Below are 22,037 nucleotides of genomic sequence, written 5' to 3'. Positions count from 1 at the left end.
ACACATCCATATGCAATATCCCTATCTAATCATGGCTTGAAATAAACCGAGCGCCAATTCGCCACTTGCGAGTACAATAGTGTTTTGGCGAATGAAAATTTAGTGGTGGATCGCCATTAGCGCCTAAGCTCTATTTAAGTTGTTGTACATGGTGAGTGAATCCGTTAAGTGTAGCCTGCTCGAAAAGTTGAATCCAGCGATGGTCACCCATCCAAAATGAGACTCTGACAATGCAGATTGCAGATTCTAATCTCCTAGCATGCGGTCTTGTGTTGGTCACAGTGTATGCACGTTACTTACAGGAAATATCCCTAACACAGGAGACCAGGCTTTCAGCACATGCATTTGTAGGTCATTCTGTTTGTTTCTACAGTAACACCTCATCCTGGCTGCAATTTTCGGTAGGCCATGTGGCGGTGTTCTCTGAATTTTGTTTTGACAGCTATAGCATTTTTTTGTTGCTAATCATCAACTTCCCCGCGATGGAAAGTGGGCGCAAGGGAGGAAAACAAAGGTCCTTGCCCTAAAAGAGTTTCAGTTATCAATGTTTCTGAGGACGGGACCCAGAACAAAATCACAAAAAGAACTTTTCGCCAAGCATGGAGCGTTAATAGGCCATGGCTGAAGTTTGACCACGATACAAATCTCATGACATGTGACTTGCGCAAAATATTTGACTCAAAAAAAAATTCAGGTTTTGTGGCTGGAACGAACACTTTAAAGTTAGATGCTGTGACAAATCATGAGGCATCAGAAATGCACAACGCCTCTTTGTTAGCTTCCAAGGCTGAATAAGCAGGGAAGTCTTCAGATACATCAATTTTACAAGGCCTACAAAAAATGAACAGTGCAGAAATATCCATGGTGAAATATCCATGAATTCCGAACTGCGTTCTATGTTGCCAAGAATGACAGGTCGTTTACTGCTAATGAAAATCTCTGTGAATTACAAGTTTCAAACTTTGGTTGTGAATTGCTCACAAAGCACTACTGCAACAACCAGTAGTTCAAAACATATGTTCACTACATAGCAGAAATGTACAAGGACTGTAACATTTTCCTTGATTGCTGAAAACAAATCTGTATGTATAGATGGCCCCTGAAAAAATTATTTGGCCCCTAAAATATTTATGTCTAGGGGCCAATGGCTCCCAGGTGGAAAAAAACATTTCAAGCTGTGCTAATATGAATCACTAGTGATGAGCTTCTTCCCCAAAGTCTTTAAACCTAACACATCAGTGTTACCAAAAAGGCGGGAAGCCAAATCTTAACTACAGCCTTACTGCACTGGCCACTGTCGTAAGTCAGATATTGTTGAGTATGGTGTAAAACTCTCATCAAATAAATAAATAATGAGCTAATCGGGACCTGTCAAACACCCGGCAGCAAGACCTTGACGTCATTTAATGGGGAAATTGTAAAACTCATTCGCATCTGTAACAAACAGTTCAAAGCCTTTAACTTATGTTCTTTTTTTTTATTATGTCACAATTAATTGTGTGTGTGTGCTCATATACGAAGTACGCAAATCTCCCATTGACGTCCAATGTTCCTTTTCCAGCTCATCATGATGTCACATTAAAGGCAACACAATATTACCCTGTTAGCTGATGCATTGTTTACACATTGCAGACATTGTGCTGCAATCCATTTTAGACATAACAATGGCTCAATGTCCTGCTTCACATTAGCGCCAACTCACAGGATTAAAAAATAGGCTGCCTTCCGATTAAATGAAAGTCCATATTACAGTTATGTTGCTCAGGGAAAATTTTGGATACCCACTTGGGACTATATATATATATATATATATATATAAATGTATCATTGTTGTAAATGTCTTCATGTAATTGGGCCAATTGGCCCATGAGCATACAGTCCCGAATAAATGTACAATGCATGGGAAACAGGTGACACTATACATATACCTGGGTGGTGGGGAAAATCAGACAAAACATCATATCATTCTTGCCTATAAATGGTTTGGCTACAACCATTGACGGCTTTTGTACGGTGAAAACAAAGGCCAGTTGAATTTCTCCCAATTAGGTTCTATAGAAGTATGTCTTCATATACTTTTTTCTCTAGCTGCTATGCAGTGAGCAGACCAGAAGGAAATGATACTTATTCTTAACAACATTACAATAAGTGCATGTAAATGTACAGACTCTTTCACTAACAGAAGTCTCCATAGAGTCATCTGCCCACTTCCATTAGGAAGCTTGTAGTTTTGTTACTGTCTGTTGGAACTATTTTACTGTAATCATTCCTAAGTATGATTGTAGTTCATTACTGGACATCTGCAGGATTTGTTTTTGTCGTAGTCGGGAATCCAAGTTTTGAACAGTGTAGTCATTTAGAAGTTGTTTAATTAACGAAAGGAAATCTGTCCCTTATTTCCTACTGCCTGAGCTTGCCAGGAATAACCTAGGCCAAAGTCATTTAGCAAATGTTGTACATTGGATGCCCTCGTTAATTTCGTCATACATGTACGTCATGCAGTCGTCATGTAATATCCTATATGTAATTTTTATGTACTTGTTGTCTTCTGAGATAATTTTGAGCCAATGTTTCACACTTAAAAGCAGTTGTTTACAAAGTAAACGTGTTGTGCCAACATCACTGTATACAGTATCCTTCTGTGTGCAGAATTTGATGTCGAGGATTCATTTACAAAATTTAATATGCATGCATTCGGCAGTTGGTGATCTTTCGAAACACAATATTTTAGCTCCAAGATTAAGTTTCGGCAATACTTAAATACATGCAGCATATAAATGACATGTACTGTACATGTGTGCAATTCATCTGTCTGTGCATATAATCTTTGATTTAAGGATGTTCACCAAGATGTGTGTCATATCTAACATGGCTTAGTCTTACCTACTTGAATGCTATGGTTATATTGCGATGTTCAGAGGTTCTCAAGTCTATTTGGGGCAAGTTAAAGCATGGTATGAAAATGTACAGGTTTTCTGTGAACCCATAAAATTTCTTTTACTGTGTGATTGTGCTTTCATGTCTGTCAAGATTTGCCTGGAAAAAAAAAAAAAAAGGGATCAACCATTGTAATTCTTCAACCATTTTGCATGTTTTGCTAGGTGTTTATTCAAGCATATTCTGAAGGCATTATCCTCCGTAGTCTGACAAGATTTTTGCGAAGCCTTGCAGTTGGCCAACTCAACCAGTGTAGTTTGGTCTCCAAAATCATATTAAAAATGTTCATAAATGGCACTAAAAATGGCTCTTTTCATTTGAGGAATTAGGGTAGTGTAGTTCTTTCTAAAATACATTTTTGAGAGCAAAAGGTTTGTTAATGAAGAGGATTCAAATTGAGCCTTAAAAACTGTGAAAATCCTGAAATTTGAAAGTAATTCTCCAGGGGATTTTGTACTTGTAGGACTTGGAAGGCCTTTAGACTCTTTAGGCTTTGTGTGCGTGAAAGTATTATACCAAGTGCATACAGCTTGAAAATTGTGAAGTTTGAGCCTGTAAAACCCATGAAAGTTAAGATCTTTAGGTGCATGTAATTATTATTAGTATTTTGATTTTTGTGTGATTAATGGTTTATTAATATTAATATAAAACAAATGTTTGTCGTTGCAGTGGCAGAGGCAGGGTCAGGGTTTGACTCCCGGGGGCTGGGACTGCGTGCACAGAAGAAACTCCTGGGGAAAATGTCCAGCAAGAAGATTGCAAAGGTGTTTATAGATGACACCACTGGGCACCTGCTAGATAACATGTACAAGATTCTCAAGGATTACCTCCCCACGAAGAAGGAAGCGGAGAAAATGCTCAAGTACCTTATTAAGACAGTGGTGAAAATAGGGATTCTATACCGCAATGACCAGTTCAATTCGGAAGAGCTCTCCATAGCTGAGTCCTTCAAGCAGAAGTTCCATTCGTTGGCCTTAAGCATAATAAGCTTCCACGAAGTCGAGTTCACCTTTGACAAAAACTTTTTACGCAAGTCTATTGAAGAGTGCCGTATCCTGATCCAGAATCTTATAACACGCCATCTCACGGAAAAATCAAAGGGACGCATTGACCTGCTCTTTAATTTCTTTGCCACGCCAGACTTTCTGGAAGCCTTATTCTCCCAAGACAGTGTGCATAGAGAGGCCATGGACCGTATAGTTTTAGATATGCATAAAATGATGGACGAGGGCAATTTGTAATGACTGATTCTTCATCTCATTGGACATCCAAAGCCTCCATTTTTCAGAAAAGGTGTGGCACTTGGGGTTAATGTATGGCCTTGTGCGTTTCTGGTTCAGGAGCTGTTTGGGCATGTGATTGTAATGACATTGTGTCCCATTTTCTGAAGGAGCACTGTTGCTGGAGTGCCATGATACAATCCTCCCTAATGTCCTATGCACCTGGGTTATTCCCTATCCATTAAAACAGTGGTGCTGTCCAAGGTGTTCGCTCAAAACTGTCACTGTGAGACATCATCTATATTCATATATGTGCTACATTAAGATGTGCTGAGAGCTTTCTGGCCACATGGCATTGGACTCCTTGTTGTGCCATATAAATGTCCTTGTACTCGCTCTTAAAGCCCTGGCTTCAGTTGTCAAGACTTGCATTTGTTTATTTTCAGAAAGACAAAAGTATCAGTGGCATGAAGCAACCAGATGCTTCAAATCTGCAAATTTATATAATTGCAGGGAAACATTTTATTTTGTGACAAAAAAAAGGAGAAAAAAATGAAAACCAGAATCTCTTTTATGAGAAGCTTGTCTGTTTTAATATTCTATACAAGGATTGTAGTCCTTTGCATTACATTAGAGGATGGGTGTTGAACACTGACAGGAATTGCATAAAAGGAGGAGGATGGATGGTTCATCTGTTTTTTAAACCATAAGCATAATGCTTGCTGCAAAGAACACGTTGCAGCTTTTGTGGTTTCTGACTTTCTTTCTAGAGCTGCAGCAACTGTAATTGTTTATGTAATAACTGTTGGCTATGTAATAACTGTTGGCTATGTAATAACTGTTGGCTATGTAATAACTGTTGGCTATGTGTGCATGTGTCTTAACTTCAGCCCTGTGATGTATTTGTGCTAAAAGATCTGATAGAGACAAAAGTTACTCCCTGTGTGCTTAGATCTGATACCTTATCTCTATTGTACCTCAGAAATTGTTTGTAAAGTTACATGTACATGTTTAGTGCTTGCTTAATTTCTACAATTCATAGAACATACTGCAGGTGAGTTTAATTACCATGGTTTCAGAAATGTTACAAGTGTTGAACTGACAAGCTCAGAAAAATATGACTTTCGAAACATTTGTTCATTTTAAACAGACATGGCATGCGAAAACCTCTTGAAAAACGTGCAAAAACAGAATAATGTGTTGATAGCCAATTATTTGGAGTATACAGCAGAAGCAAATACATTTTGAATGTACCAATGGAATTAAGGCCCCCAGAGAAATGCCCTTGTCAGGATGTTTTAAATTGCAACTTGATACATTTTGTTGAGAGAAAAAAATTTATCAACAGTGATCCCTTAACCATACATGTACATGTATGTTTACATTTGTGTAATGATTTTCTTCCACACAGTGATTTTCATGGGTCAGAAGCTACATGTAGTTTCAGTTGTCAACCGACGTCAGCATAGCATGATCAGAGAAACGTATAGAGACTATAATGGTTTTGAACAGTAGTGAACAGTGTTGATGATTTGTGCCTTAAAAAGACCAATGCTGTGAACAAAACGAAATGAAAGAGACACTCTTCTGCAGTGATGTAAGGCTGTGCTGTGCATTTGCTTTGTTGCCGTATTCGATCTAGGTATGGTAGTGGCCAGTAGCAGCAGCTATAGAAGTCTTTATCAGCAATATTCATTGACGTCTGTTCCATGTTAGAGATGAGGTGGAAGCGCAAGATGAAACTGTGTGAACTATAACCTTAATAGTTCTAGACACGAAATGAAGACTGATAGCCTGTGTCATCCAGACCGCCTGATGGGCCACTAAAAAGCTAGGCATTGAGAGGAGGATATCGACTGTTTAATGAGACAAAGATCGTATAAAGGCATGCCCAGAGCATTCCCAAATTTTTGCCAAATCCATCTTTTCCAGGCAGAAAACACATACTACTCTTTTGTTCATCGAGGGCTCTTTAATTTGATCTAATCAGCCAGTCATAAAATGGTTCTCTGGTGATTTGAGGTAATTGCCACTGACCCGATAGAATCCAGCTTGAAAGCAAGCGTGTCGCCCCCGGAGTTTCCTAGGGGCTGCCTAATTTGTTTCATGCTTGAGTGCTTTTTCCACAGAAATTTGGTAAATGTGGTATTTCTGGACTGCTTTGTTTTTAATCCAGAAATGGTAATGTCGTTACATGTTCTTTGATGCTAAATATCATCTGGCTCTGTGGCCAAGATGAGTGTATAAATAAAGGTTTTCGTCTACAAATTGTCATGCAAATGTCAGTGCATACATGTACACACAGGGAGGCAAGCTTTAAAATGGTTGAAACATAAAGCTGCGTATTGGCAGTGTTTGAAATGTCTCCTCCTCTACTCTTTTCCCCTCATTTATAAATTGCATTCTTTAGCGTGCAACAAATCATTTACCAGTGTGCAGCTGAAGAAGGCAAAGTGCACTAATGTCGTGTTTTCTTAAATGAATCATCATAATTTTCATGACAATGCCCAGCGTTTCGATAAAGATACTCGACCTTGATGCCAGAGACTTCCAAAATAAGACAATTTGACATACTTTCTTTTTGTCATCTCTTCCACGAAAGAGGAAAAATATTAATCATAGTTATAACTATGCTTGTACAGAAAATTTTTGGTGAATGAAATATGAATGATGTTTACGAACCTGAATAAGGCGACACCAATTTTACTTTGTGTTCTGCAGGCGAGCCACCACTAAAAAAAATCCACAAAAAACTGAAAATCTACCTTTTTATATTGTCTGTTCTTGATATTTTTCTGATTTTCTTGTTTTTCAAAGCTTCCTGATCATGTAGAAATATGCCTTCAACAAGAAAAATTACCAACATTGTCTAGATTTCCACTGACTAGATCAACTTGAATTTTATTGTCTTGTTTCATACTCTCTGACGACATTGAAAGAGATTTATTCTACCCATAAAATAACAATTAAAGTTGGAGTGGCCTTGATCAAATTTTAATGAAGTCTTGAAAAAAAAAATGGGGTCAGTCACAAATGGGCAACTCTCTGGTTCTCCAGATATATGTAAATCAAATGGGTTTGGTCCACATAAAAAGTCAAATCAGACAATCTCCGAAATCTTCGAATTTGATTAGCATAATAAAGAGACATTGAGACTTTGCTGAATTGAAGATCCTGTTTTCAGCAAGCAACACACGAAGAGGACAAGTTTCAATTGTTATTAAGGTTGAAGGCATTCCAAGATCTCTTCAGCACTAGATACATGGACTTTTGTTCAGGAGACACCCTGGATATTTGTTCTCGGCAAAATAACGTTAATTAAAGAGAGAATGCATTGTCTGAATGTGCTCGGTTGAAGTGTGCAGAGTTAACACATTTTCGTTTAACGCCTTTGCTAACCAAAAAGAAAATGGTTCCCAGTGGTACATGTACTTCATGTTAAGATGTCATGTTAAGGTGAACTCTAACCTAAGCTGAGAGAACAAGTAACCTGACAGACTAAAGAATACCTTTTTCTGTCCGTTGTGCATTTGCCAGAAGTGATACATTAGTTTAGAGTTTGTGATGGACAACAAGGAGTGGATTGTGAAACTCAACAACTTATTTGCTCTGTGTAATTGAAAATGAACGTTACCTTTCAGCATACTTTTTTTTTCACTTTTGGGGTGGTTAGCAAACTGTTATTCGAGAACGGTTTATTATAATGATTGACGCAAGTCGTGTACAATTACAGATTATTTTAGAACTTGTTCTGGAGAACGTCTAAGTGAGGTTAAAGGGATATTAAGGCGCTTTGGAGAGTCTTCAGTGTTGGCACACATGCGATATGATGATCAGAGTCTCGGGCAAACTCTTCTTGAGCAGCCACTGATTTGGGCACACCTGAAGGGTCTCTTTACCCAATAACTAGGAGTAGAAGGAAATAGCTGTCAGTAATGATGCTTTATCTTCGGCAATACCAATCCCTTGCTCTGGGCAATGCTTCCTCTTGTTGAGAATTAAGCTGTACAAATCAGGCTTCTTAGATCTTGGTTCAAATTGTTTCTCTTGACTGAGACCACAAGGGGCTGAGTGTACTTTGTGCAATGTAATGTATATGAACTCCAGTCACTGCCCACGCCATCTACAGAAAACATGCATGTATAAATTTCCTGTCATAATCTGACAAGCCTGTTGGCAAATATTAGAAGCCCTGTTATTTTAAGACAGCATAGTATGTACATGTTCTACTACTTGTAATTCGCTGGCGAGAAAATATGGATTATTGTGTGAATCACAGGAAAGGTTTCTACAAATGATGTATGTGTTAGCAACAAGATAATTTCCAAACATGTATTCTCAAAAAATGACTTAAATTGATTTGATTTACATGACAGTATGGTTTTTTTCTGATTATTTTTTTTAGATCGGGAGCCAGTTTTCCCAAAGTGTATTAAGTCTTAATCCAGGCTTAAATATTAATACCAGCCTTATCCTAATACAAAACGAGAATACATGTAGGCAGATGACAGACTAAACTTTATCCCAGGCTTAAGCACTAACTTTTGAACAGCTCAGCCATGTTTCCTTACCTCTCGTATCTTGTGTCACACTTGTCATTTCCAATCTTCCTCGACATGATGTTAATGCGACTTTCGTCAGAGTTGCCGAGCAACTCCCGTGACAATATTAGTTTTTGTGTTTTTATCTTTATTCACTTGCAGCAGCAGCGGCAGCAGCTTTATATTTGTCTTTTATGGCATTACTCAAATGCTGCAGCAGTGCTTCTGAAGTGAACTCTGGGTAAACATTGTTTGTCATTAAAACTATGCAATTTTATGTGACGGCTTCATTTGCAGGCTGTTGAATATAGGCATGCACAGTGGTTCAAAGTTTATAACCACGAGAGAAGGTGATATTTTATGGCATAGTGATTCTATAAGTAGTTGTGGTTTTTTTTTTTTTTTTTTTTAGCTATACGGTTAGGTCATTTTATAGCGATGTGTTCAATTTATCCATATGCTTTACTACATAATAGATGTGTTGCAAGATGATTTATTTTATGATGGGATTAGTTGACAACACTATAAGAGACCTGTATGTATACCAACAAGTCGTATGCTCATTTGCTCACAGTTAGGTGAATTGGGTTGGATTGGGTTGTACACTTTTTTTTTAAAATAACAACAGATTTCATTTCAGAAAAAAATTGAATGATAAATTGTGTTGGATGTTCTCAGTAAGATTTACAAACTTAAATTTTGCTTTGAGTAGATAAATTATGGCTTGGTGTATTGGTATAGTGTTATCTCAGATTTGATTAAACTCAAAAAAGGTTTGAGTGTGACAGTGGGTTAAGAGGACATGCTACCAACAACCGTTGGTGCCATAAGTGAAAAAAACAAGGGAAATGAATAAAGTGAGCTTTGTTTTAATTCATTCAACTCCATCGTGGTATCACTGCTAAAAATGTGTCATTGGAAAACAGAATTATAACCATTTAATGGATCAGATTTGTAGCTTAACAGAAGACTCGAGATGGTGACAACTGACAATGTTGTGTTTGGGTAGTGTTGGAAGGGAAAGATTTTGAGGGCCCAGTTGTCTATATTGCATGAGCTCAGAGAAATTGTCAATGACATTCGCAGTTCAAGCCTAGCTCCTGCCAGGTATGTTTGGCAGCTGGTGAGATGGGATAGTATTTTCCGGGGAAGAGTTTTAACCTCAAGGAATGAACCTATGAACCTAACTATTGCCCTGGAAATGAAATAATCTTTTGGTATAATACATCAAAGAAATAGACATAAATTGTTAAGTAAATTTCACATTTTGACTAATCAGTTACTGTATACAATGTTCAGCAACAAAAAAAGAAAAAAAAATTGTGGTAATCCTTGTGCATATGTTTATTTTCTATTATAAGTACCAGAGGAGTGGTTTGCAGCCACATGGTTAGGTGCTTGCCTTTTCATCACACAAGACGTGAACTCTATGCTTCCATTTCAATTGGGCAGTGGTTTACTTAAGGTACCCATGTTTCGTATATGTGAAAACTTCACGAGTATACAAATATTACAGATGAGTGGTTAGAGCATCTGACTTGTACGCAGAAAAGTAGAGTTCAATCCTGAAGACATGAAGTCTTGTAGTACTTGTCATTATGCTACGACATGCCATCTGTTTTCAGCTTACCATTCCAGTGAGGCAGCACTTTGAATAAATGTACATCTGCATTGATACCAGCCTGCCAGAGGCCGACACCGTTGTGTTACAACTGAAATATATGGACACTGACATTACACCACTATGAACGATCAAATGACTTCTTTGATGTTTTGACCACTTTGTTGGCTTAATAGTTAAGAGTGTTTGCCTCGAAGTCTGGAGAACCATGATCAAATCCGGGTCGGGACATACCATGATACCTAAGACTTCAAAAATGGTACTTCTTGTGGCCTTGTTTGGCGTGGTGTGCATATGATTTGACTGGGTGGGGTGTGGTCTGGAGTTTTTGGCATGATACTTCAGTGCCGGCAGCACTTTTGTGATACAGACTCTCCCTTTCATAAGACTTCTGTGTCATCATGACTGAAAAATTGCTAAGTATGACAAAAAACCCCAAGCAGTCATTCTTTAATTCCTTGATGTTTACACACATATACCTGCACTGGTAGTTTGCTGTGAAGAATGGGGCGCAACCAGAATGTCAACCCCTTTATGACAGAATGTCATACCTTATCAACTTGAAAAAAAAATAGGGGTCAGTTATTCTTTCTGCATGAGATAGGGGTACACTCCATATTTCTGCATTTTCTATAAATAGTTCCCCTAGCCACTTTGACAGCAATTTACTTGCTCCAGAATTCTAAGAATAACAAACTGATAATGCTCAGATTCCAATAGCTATAAATATCTACTTCACAAAACACAGGACTGTTGAGCCACACATGAAGTTCACCAGGGTAGACAAAAATGTCCACAAACTGAAAGCTTGAGCTGTCGTTGAAATGAGATACCTGTCCAGTGGGAAAACAGGATATCAGCAGACAATGGTTTGTGCAGTTTTGGGGCTGGGATCATGAGGGATTCTAAATTAAAACGTGTTGGTAGTAAATGTCAAACAATAATGTTCATTTCTCATGTATGGAATTCTGGGAAAGTGATTGGCATGTTATTCCATACGTGGGTTTCCGTGTCTGGATTTCCGTTTCCGTGTCTGGACAAGTAGCACATTGGTAAAACCTGATGTTGGGGAAAGCAGAGGCATATACTTAACAGGATTATCAAAATTTTACAAATTCTATAAAAATTGATCAGAATTGACAAATAAAAATATTCCCAAAATTTTGATCATGTTAAGATAGAGAATTTATGTAGAGAGAACTATATGTGCACTTCGCGCTTGGTGGATTAACTTAGAGGTGGCAGAGTTTTCTCCCTTCTTCCACACTGATGTTGATAAAGTCTAACTTTACTTGCACAAAGCATTCATTTTAAACCGGAGGTATATCATGAAGCATTCTCTCTTTTAATCAGGAAGATCTGTTAATAAAAATGTTTTTTATTAACTAATAACATATATAATATCTGAACAATCAATCCAGAAGTTGTTTGAAGCTATATTTATTTGATCGGTGATTTATGCCCTGCTCAAGTAGGCCTATAATAGTATTTCACTTATACAACGGCAGCCAGCATTATGGTGGGAGGAAACCGGGCTGGGGATACCCACAATCATCCATTCTGTTTTAAATCCATCCACTGAAGCAATCAGAAGGCCTATTTCCAACACAGCCTTAAGTAATAAACTTTAAGAAACCAGTGTTCAAATTTAGATGTAATTGGCTACTTACTTTGGGCCAGGCTTCACAAATCCTTTGAGAATCACTGTTCTGAAGCAGTTGAATGTCTGCCTTAATTATACTCAGATTTTTCACATGTACGAAGGCTGTCAGATTTATGGGTGGAGGAAGCCAGAGTGCCTGTGGTGAACCACCAACCTTTGGCCAGTTACTGATGAACTTTCGCACAAGTCACATGAAGATTTGCACACCATACTGGAGTGGTCCTTAAGAACGGCCCTGCAAACCGTGAGCAGAGGAACCTACAAATTCCCTGTCCAAGACCAGGTTTCAAACCACATCTGAAACTGAAAAGCAGACCATGACCCACTCGCTCAGGCTGGGTGTGTCAACCATTTCACAAAACTACATCTAAATGCAATTCAGCCCTTCTGTACGCACAATTACCAAGTTATCCAGTATTACAGGTACTGCATGGCTACAAAACCTGGGGTCAACATCAGGTTGGGTCATACCAAAAGACTTCAAAAATAGTGATTGTTTCTGCCTCACTTGGTGCTCAGAATTGAGAGGTCAGAGCAAGGAAAAAGGACTGATTGGCCTGGTGTCCGTATAATGACTTGTTGGGGTGTCATGTTTGGCGTCTTTGGCATGATACTTCAGTAGCAGCAGTGTCTTGGTGGAAGGCAAGTTAGTGGCTTCAACACATTTCAAATGTGCAAATTTATTTATTTGATTGATGTTTTACGTCATACTCAAGAATATTTCACTTATACAATGGCGACCAGCATAATGGTGGGAGGAAACCAGGCAGTGCCCAGGGGAATCCACGACCATCCGCAGGTTGCTGGAAGACCTTCCCTCTTATGGCTGGAGAGGAAGCCAGCAGGAGCTGGACTTAACTCACAACAACTGCATTGGTGAGAGAGGCTTCTGGGTCATTACGCTGCACAAGTGCGCTAACCAACGGAGCACTGCGCAAATTAAAGAGTCTGCAAAACACCACCACTGAGCATTTATATTTACCTAGGTTTACCCACCATGTCTTGGTTGTTGAGTGGGTTAACTCTCATAGCTGCGCAAGTCATGGTCTAAAACATCTGCCACATCTTCACACGCGCATCAAAACTTCCCTAACGTAAATCGATGTCAACAGAGTGGTTTCCAGAAGAAACTAACCTGTCCTTAGCCTATTCGCCCAACACAACCACACAAATTCATAAAACAAGTACATTTTGATACAATACTGTGAAAAGTGTTGATATTGGAGAGACACTTCTGTGCTGCTATAATGAATGCCTTTAGCAGGAAAGAACAAAATCAGAACATAACACAAACATTCCAGCCTGATTCGAATTATTTTTTTATTTCCCCTAGTAGTTACAAGAGCTTCATTTTTTTGACGTAGATTCTCGGATTGAATCTCTGCTCTTTGATGCGGAGGCGGATCGTCTGCGCTCAAGCTTTCTTTCTTTAGCCTCCTTCATTCTCTGCGCCAAAAGTTTAGCATATTCAGCTGCATCCTCGCGTTTCTGAGCAGAACGACGCCGCTTCATGGCCAGCCTGTGGCGCTTGCGCTGGAGGACAACAGGTGTGACCAGGCGCTGAATCTTAGGGGCCTTCGTGCGGGCTTTCTTACCTGTGAAGGGAAAAAAAAAACGAAAAAAAAAAAACAGGGAGTTAGTGGATTGTTTGGTGTTTCAATACCATGCTCAAGACGTTTTCACCATCATCATTTGCTGTGGAGGAAACTGGAGTGCAAAGAGTAAACCACCAACATTATCCAGAGAGAAATTTGATATTTATCTGATTGACAATTGGCCAAACATGTGGCTGAAGGAACATCGCTCTATATTTGCTACACTGTCATTTGATGAACTGTTTGCATGCCCACATCCACAGCCTTTGCTAGAAGGAGTTACTCCCCTTGATTGCTGATGTCGAAGCCAGTGCCCAGGAGCTTAACTGACAACTGTTTTGTAGAATTTATCTGATCTCACACTACAGGCCTAGAATACGGTAATTAAAGGTTCAAGCCATTCAGGCTTGAATCCCTATTGAAATCGTTAGGATTATTGTTATTCTTACCAATTTTGTGACAAATGGTACATTCTTTAGTATGTTTTAGGAAAGGATCTGAAATTGTGCTTTTTAGCTTTTGGAATATTTGGTCGCGTGACTCGGCAGCCATATTGGATTTTGATGAAAATCTTTTTCTCCACAATGACTCATGCGACTGAGATGAAATTTAAACTATCACTACACAATGTTCAATTTGTTCATGAGGACTTTCCCAGTTAAAAATTGTTTGCTATTGGGTAAAAATGTCAAATAACCAAAAAATTGGTTTTTTACCAATAATTTCTACACTTCTAAACATGATGTCTGGCAAAGTCTGGCTTCATGCAGTTTTGGAACCAGATTCCGAAAATGCAACTTTTGCAAAACCAAAAGAGACTTACTCTAAACCGGAAGTGGGTATATCTCCTTAACCAATGAAGCTAGAGACGCAATCTTGAGGTCGAACATTATCCCAAGGAAAGAAGAAAAATTTTACATAACCGGAAATGACGTCTGCAAACTGAAATGTGTGAAACTGAGGTATGTTGTAGTCCTTGACAAGCTTTAGCGAGTAAAAATCAGGAGACCCGAGTTCCGTGACCTAATGGTCATTTTGAATTGAAGTGAAAACATTAGAGAGTCCCTTTCTTTGGATTCTATGTCAACTTAAAAAAAAAGAATGCACTGTGTATGCAAAGTAGGTTTTAACTTACACAGCAGAAGTGATGTCATATGAAAATTTCTATTTGAAGATTATAAATGTGTAATCAGATGTAGCCCGACATCCTGATTATGAATCCAGTCTTTTTATCTTGCAAACTATACTAATGTCGCGAACTGCGATCAAATTGCAAAAAAAAAGGCAATTTCACCGATATTTGCTGTATGGAAAACTGTTACGGTTGTAAAGCTGAAAATAGCTGTGTGACAAGGGCTGTATCAGCACTGTATGTATACTGTATGCGGAGGACATGCACGCCTTCAACTTTTGTCCAACGGTTGCCTTACTACACCAGACACGTCTACATATACAAGCTATACACTATACATACAATGCACTGATGGCTACGAAGAATGTAGGCTTTCTAATTATTAATAAAGTTGGTTATTTATCAATGCATGAACATCATTCAGGTAACCGGAAGGGACACTGCAGAGGATGGACACACCAACTTGAACCCTGGCATGGCTGCTTTAGCAGCTACATTTTGAACTGTTACAAAGTTCCGATTTCAGTAACGTATGCATGACGTCCAATAACACATTGCTTTCCTTGCCAACAAAAGAACCGTTGTATCATGCAGATTTTCTCATGTGCAATTCATTACATATAAAAACAGGAGGACGTCACTGTGCAAGTCAAATGGCCAATCACAGTTGAGAGTAGACAACTTTCTGTCTGACGGTATTAAGACTCTTATGACGTAAACCTACCTTCTTTAGGGGGCAGCGGTCTCCTCACAACATACTGACGGACGTCATCCTCTTTGCCCAGGTTGAACAGCTTCCTGATTCGGCTTGCCCTTTTGGGGCCAAGACGTCGGGGCACAGTCTTGTCGGTCAGGCCAGGTATTTCATCCTCACCTACAACAGACACAAGGGCTTTAGTTCTGAAACAAGTGCTTAAGTTTGCAACCAATCTCCACATGCTTATGGTATCAATTCTCAGCTTTACTATTCATGTCTAATTGCTTGGTAGGCTGTCTATCAGGTTTTCCAAACAAATACTAGCAACTGAACACAGAGGCAGTGCTCACAATCAAATCCAGCTCTCGTAAGCTCAATTACAGCATTGCATAAGCAGGTTTGACGAGTCCAGTGGTTCTTTTATGCTTGCTTTAGTTTTCTTCACCCACAACCAGATTGCATTTGCAGAAGTGAAATACTCCTGAGCCTGGTTAAAACACCAGTCAAACAAATACATACATGAATTTACAAGAGTTGTAAACTGATTTGCTTTCTGTGAACTTCAAAATCACATCGCATTTATCCATGCAGAAGCATAATTTTTTTGTTTTCTGAAAGTGTCAAATATTCATCAATCTCACCGGACTTAACAACAGCCTCATATTTCTTCAGGGAACAGGCCAGCAGATATTCAGTTATTTGATTGGCGTTTTACATTGTATACTTCACTTATACGACAATGGACATCATTATGTTGGTAAGAAACCAGGCTGACAAAGACACTTGGAGGTCACCCAATTGGTCTATAGAACAAAAGTGACAAGTTATATGCTATCATCTTAAATACCGCCACACCTAATGATAAAGGAGAAAACAACTTCTCGATGTTTTAATGCGGGCGCTTGAGATTGTACAAAAGCATTGATAACAGCCGAAGCACTCGCATCAAAATGTCATAAATAACTTTAGAAGTTGTTATCCATTAGTAATTCCAGTTTTTCCTTTAAAATTAAATCAAAACATTTATGTGATTGTGAACATGTAAACCTCCCTCTAGCCTGCAACACAACACAAAACTGCCCTAAGCTGTGAACTCTTTTGTTCTTTCTACTATTACATCAGAATTATTGGTGTGCATGATCATAAAATACCTACACCTATGAAGTATACAAGCACTACAACATCACAGAAGAAAATGATGTCTTCTCTTGTGGACCTTTTTGCATACCTTGTCTTCTAGTATCCCACTGACAGACTTTTCACTTTAGAAACTACAAGTTACCTTTCTTGACAATGACCAGACAGAGAACGCTGAGGTTACTGTCCACGATACAGCCTCGTACAGACTTTCTGCGCCTCTCTCCGTTCCTCCTCATGCGGAAGCACGAATGACCTTTGGACAACAGAAGTTTGACACGTCCGTTTGTCAATACCCCCTGCTTCATGGGGAACCCCTGCTTGTCATTTCCTCCTGAGATGCGCACAACATAGCCCTGACGGAAATGAAAATGAAAGTTTGATACCCACAAGACTTTCTACACTCAACAATGAGATTCTGAAAAAGGAAGTTTGAAAAAAGAAAAGAAATGCTGAAATGTATCATTTTGATATAAGCTGACCCTACATTTCTGTTGGAATTCATTTGATTGTGGTATAACCCAGTCTCCTGCTCAAGAACTTTCCCATCTGTGACATACAGATATGCATACCACATCGGCAGAAGATAAAGTAGTCGTCAACAATTATTAGACTGGGAAAGCACCATCCACCTCTTTTTGTCATCAAGGCACCAAGAACAGAAAGAGTGGGTTGAAATTTGAAACACAGTTACAAATGCACCAACACTTGTCAGACTGTTAGGTGGAACAGATGGTCTCGCTTAAACTCTTGTCCTAAGCCGCTTGGTTTAATAGGTTTCTGGCAAACCCCATATACGAGAATGACACTTGATGTAGGCATTTCTGTTTCGCATAACAAAAGCGAACATATTTAATCAAATGAAACTGTTCTGGAACAACATGTGCGAGTCAGCGTATCAGCGTAGGTTCCCACCAGCGATCGTTCTAGTCAGAGAACTCACGCTGACAACCTTCAGCTTACTAGCATGGTCAGTGTTAGCTAAGTTTAATGGCTGAACGTTACTTGTTACCAAAATCTTTCTTTAAACAATTTAACTTCTATGAAAATTTTCAAAAACTATTTGCATATGATGTAACATGACCTGCCTACATTTCACCTTCCTGTCTACATTTCACCTCTCAATATCCACACATGTAGTCATCTCATCAAACAGCCTGCCTAAAGCATTACACCTGGGCCTTCTGACTAACAGCACTCTAAACCTTTTCATGGGACAACCTGGGACAACCTAAGACTATTCCTCAGCTAACGTACAGTCTACTGAAGTCCAGGTGAAGTACATGTGTTTTGGCAGCTTTTCGTAACGTATTACCAGCAAGGTCAGGCTGGTAATACGTTATAATATAATGAAAAAAGTAAGATATACTTTACCTTCCACTCATTTCCAAGGCTTTCTGCGCTCATTTCTGTCGCCATGCGCTTCTCAAAAAAGGGACGTAGTTTCTTCTCATCGTCAATGTCTATCAGCTTCTGGCAGCCAGTGGCCGGATAAGAGATGTTCACCTGTGGAGTTAAGAAATATAGGTCTTTAGCAAAAATTGACAACAGGCCACCCGAACAGGCAGTTTTTCAAGTTTAGGGGAGAGGGTATAGTTTAGACCCTTGCTACTAGAGAGCGATTAGGGGATTTTCAGTAACATAGTCCCAGAGGGTGTCTTTTCAAATAAACATTTTGCATATGTTATACAGTCATTACACATACTAGCAAAGGAAATACTATAATACAGTACTTGTAGCACTGTCCACTAAACTTGCCAATCTAATCTTTCCAAACTTATTTACTTTAAATTACACACTTCATTTCATTTCATATATACTTGAACATTAAAAAAGGTTGTCCATACACTGCTCCCTCGAAATAACACGCTCATCCGGACCCAAAAGATTTATACTGTGTTATAATTAAATACGCACAAAATCAAATCCTGACAAAGGAGGTAATTTGTAATGGCTGGAATAAGCAGAAATCTGAACGTGACAACAGTTGTAGGATACAAAATGTACACATTAATTTCAGATGCTTGTGTTGATCGGTTTACTCGGTCTAATAAAACAACTATACAAATTTTTGCTTGTCTCGCAATAAAGTCTTCAAATAATGGAACATTATCACGTGTAAAGTCATTTACCACGCCAAGCATTACTGAATGGATTGCTTTACCCGCAAATCAAGAGGAAGGTGAACTTTAGACTTGCAAGACAAGAGTGTATTAAGCATTCTGTATTCTTTTTTTAACAGAATAACGTTTAAGAAAACAAACCTTAATCCATAATGTGTAAGAATACAAAGATACAAAAAGAAACATAACCGTGAGAAAATTCGCAGTTTTTTTCTGCGCTGACTAGCTCTCCACCAATCAGTGTTTTCGTAAATGTACTGTAAACTTAATTCATAAGAATTATGCGAGAATTCATAATTATGCGCAGATGCACTCCCACATTACCTAAACGTGTGCAACTATTGAATTTCATCAATGGAACTTTATGCTTTAGAAAATAAAAATAATCAACTTGAAGTCAACGGCAACATCATGTGTGGAGGGCTTTAATAGCACCAAACAATCATGAAGGGAAGCAATTCAGCTGAAATCATGTTTGTTCCTGGACTCCCCCTGGAGCATGTCTCTGGTTAACCAAGGTATGGTAGGATTACGATTGTCAGCACAGTTTTTTTTAACATATTACGAATTTACATTAATAAACACTTGATATACATTCAAATCTGGGCAAAAGTGATGCCTAGAAATGTACTTGTGAGAACAATTTTGCATTTTGATACCGGTTAAAAAAACATCACGATAATTCCGATTTCGTGGTTTATGTATTCGTGTAAATTAGAAGGGACGATGGTTAAGTAATGCAGGAAAATATTTCCAATGCAAACTTAAGATCACCTCATTATAATGAGCTGACTGAGGACATGTCTATTAAGCTTTTGGCAGACTAGCCCTAGATGACTACGATCTCAGGGGCTGGCATAGTCATGGATTGCCTCCGTTCAGCTTGGTAGGATGAATTGTAAATTTCAGAAAAGTCGATTCCTAATCTACCATGCCCATCCAGCCACTCCTTTACAAAGCTTAGTGTCCAAGGCCACCTGACTGTTAAAATCATGAGATGTCGATCATCCCTAAGGTGAATATCCATCCATATTCACTGAAGTTCTCCTCTCCGCTGACTTCTCATTTATGAAATGGCGACCATATACATGGCAGGCATGCCCGGCCAGACAGCTGGATACGAAACGGCTGAGCTGAACTGGCCTTCTTTGTGGAGGTCACACGTCATAACGGCACAAGGCTCTAGTTTGGTTCCCTGACGTGCTATTTGTACCATCTAAAGTAAAGGGGACTAAAGCCAGCCAGCATGTGTTCGTATGACAACAAAAGACTTCATAACCAGCATAAATGCAGGGAAGCATAGTTTCGTATTCAGCTGCCTATCCGTGCAAGCTCACCGTGTAGATGGTAGCCATTTTGTAAACGAGAAGTCAAGAGAGAGGGGCGACTTAAAGCTAAATATGGATGCTTATTTACCTTTGGGATGATCAACATCTCGTGACTTTAATAGCCAGGTGCCCTTGGACCCTTAGCATTGTACAGGAGTGGCTGCATGGGCATGGTAGTAAAGTAACTGACAGTTTTCCGAAATGTTACAATTCATCCTACTGGGGTAAAGGGGACACAGCCATGATTACGCAAGCATCAGCACAAATATAAAAGAGGGCAGCGTAGTCATCCAGGGCTACTGACAGACACACTCATGACAGGGAGCAGAGACGTTGCGGTTTAGTCAAGGCCTGTCAACACATTGTGTAAAGATGCCATGGCTCTGGAGTTTAATCTGTGCGGACGTTTTTGTCTGGAGGAAGTTACAAGAAACTGTGCGACAGACGTATTCTCTAAGTGCATAGTTAACTGTTGAAATGTTAGTATCTGCCGATAGTTCAATTAAATTAAACGTTGAGGCCGGTTTTCAAACATTTCTTACATTTACCCTTCTCAACGTTCAGTCGTTGAATTCAGAAACGCAGGAGGTCCGTTGCGCAAGGCACTTAGTGAAACGACGTTGGACCATAAATCCACTCTAAAACAGCCGCACACGCAATTTCTGTTGAGGATTGAAATGAAAATGATGCTTTTTATCACTCGTACATGTTTAAATTCATTTCAGACTAGTAATATGCAGAACATCTGATGAAGTGTTGACTTTTCTCTCTTCAAAATCATGGTGTGCATGTGCGACGCATCAGGTGAATCCAAAATCGGGATTACGGATCAAAAATCCGGCAGAAAACATGGGAAATGAAGCAGACACGCACATGATAGCCGTAAGCCTTTATAACCTTAGAATTAATTTTTCTTGCTTGATTGACAAAGGTTCATAATTGCTGATGAAATGAATACTGAGGTTGTCATTTAAGACTGGTTACATGGTCTTGTCCTGTTTGGTTGATTTCCATATCTTTTAGCACGCGCTTTCGAGATTTTAGTACACCAGACTCTCCATGGCTGCACAAAGTTATTTTGACCATTATTTCAGTGCATTTCAACAACATTTTGACTCTGGAATGGATTTACACTTGTAGGAGCGATAATAAAGGTCATAATCAACAGGTTTCGCTGTTTTGGAGTGGATTCAACGATTAAACGCTGAAGCAGGTAAATATCAGAAATTGTTGCTGATATCTCCATGTAAGCTGCCACTTACATGGAGACATCAATATTATGGTGTTTATGGTTGCAGCAATAACACCAACCAACACCACCAACTTAGCTATTGTTCACTTAATGATATGGAAAGCTAAATAAAATATGTGGGTTTGTCACGATACACCTCTTGGAATACTGCGCGTTATCAGAGCTCTTTGGCTCATGACACAACTTCCACGCAACCAGTGAATTAACATCCTCTCAGAATCCTCTATTCAGCTCAAATAATGCCATTGTGCACTGTTCTAAGGCAATGAACTTGAATAGAAATACATCTCGGTAAGTAGAAAAGAAATGTTGTTGTTGTTGTTTGCATGAAATGCGTGGCGAGTCAACATGTTCAAACTTATGGTTACAAGAATCCCTGCCATCCACCGTTTGGTCCAAAATATATTGTTATCGTATTCATGTGTATCTTTACTTCAATGATTGGGCTGACACATGTATCATTATTTCGCTTTAATAAGCAATATAAAATGACATAAGTGTTCATTTATTATACCTTCATCGTGAAAAACGATATAGGCGACCGTGTTCCGGTCGGAAAAAGAAAGAATCGCGAGACATCGCGAGAAAAGGCGTTTTTTGTAGCCTCTAATCTTCCTGGCTTTCATTTAATCCGTTCATTCATTTTATATTAAATATTTTGTTTATTTGATACTAATAATGAAAATAATGTACTGATAAAACACCGGAAGAACCTTGAAACGTACGGTTTATAACATAAACTTTGTATCTTTACATAATTTTTGCAGAGAGTATTATGTCAGCCAATCAAA

The 22,037-nt window shown here is 38.9% G+C and overlaps 2 protein-coding genes across 3 annotated transcripts in view; one reads left to right on the top strand and one right to left on the bottom strand.

The window, feature by feature from the left end:
• LOC135472425 (protein salivary glands marred-like) overlaps positions 1-6,189 on the top strand; it is a 65,623-nt gene extending 59,434 nt beyond the window's left edge. For both annotated transcript variants that reach the window (XM_064751922.1, XM_064751924.1), the window contains exon 4: positions 3,607-6,189. In XM_064751922.1, the coding sequence (XP_064607992.1) occupies positions 3,607-4,178 (572 nt within the window). In that variant the 3' untranslated portion in view covers positions 4,179-6,189. The remainder of the gene's footprint in view (positions 1-3,606) is intronic.
• Positions 6,190-13,277: 7,088 nt separating this feature from the next.
• On the bottom strand, positions 13,278-21,792 carry LOC135472854 (small ribosomal subunit protein eS6-like). The gene is made up of 5 exons (XM_064752559.1): positions 21,761-21,792; positions 17,918-18,049; positions 16,689-16,899; positions 15,434-15,583; positions 13,278-13,577 (listed from the first exon to the last, which is right to left on the bottom strand). Exons 1-5 carry the CDS (start codon positions 21,764-21,766, stop codon positions 13,330-13,332), a joined length of 747 nt encoding a protein of 248 aa, XP_064608629.1. The 5' UTR covers positions 21,767-21,792; the 3' UTR covers positions 13,278-13,329.
• Between the last annotated feature and the right edge of the window lie 245 nt (positions 21,793-22,037).

This window comes from Liolophura sinensis, chromosome 8 (assembly GCF_032854445.1).
Source record: "Liolophura sinensis isolate JHLJ2023 chromosome 8, CUHK_Ljap_v2, whole genome shotgun sequence".
Classification (NCBI taxonomy): Eukaryota; Metazoa; Mollusca; class Polyplacophora; order Chitonida; family Chitonidae; genus Liolophura; species Liolophura sinensis.
The sequence above is the reverse complement of the archived record's forward strand: the minus strand, read 5'-3'. Positions and strand labels throughout refer to the sequence as shown.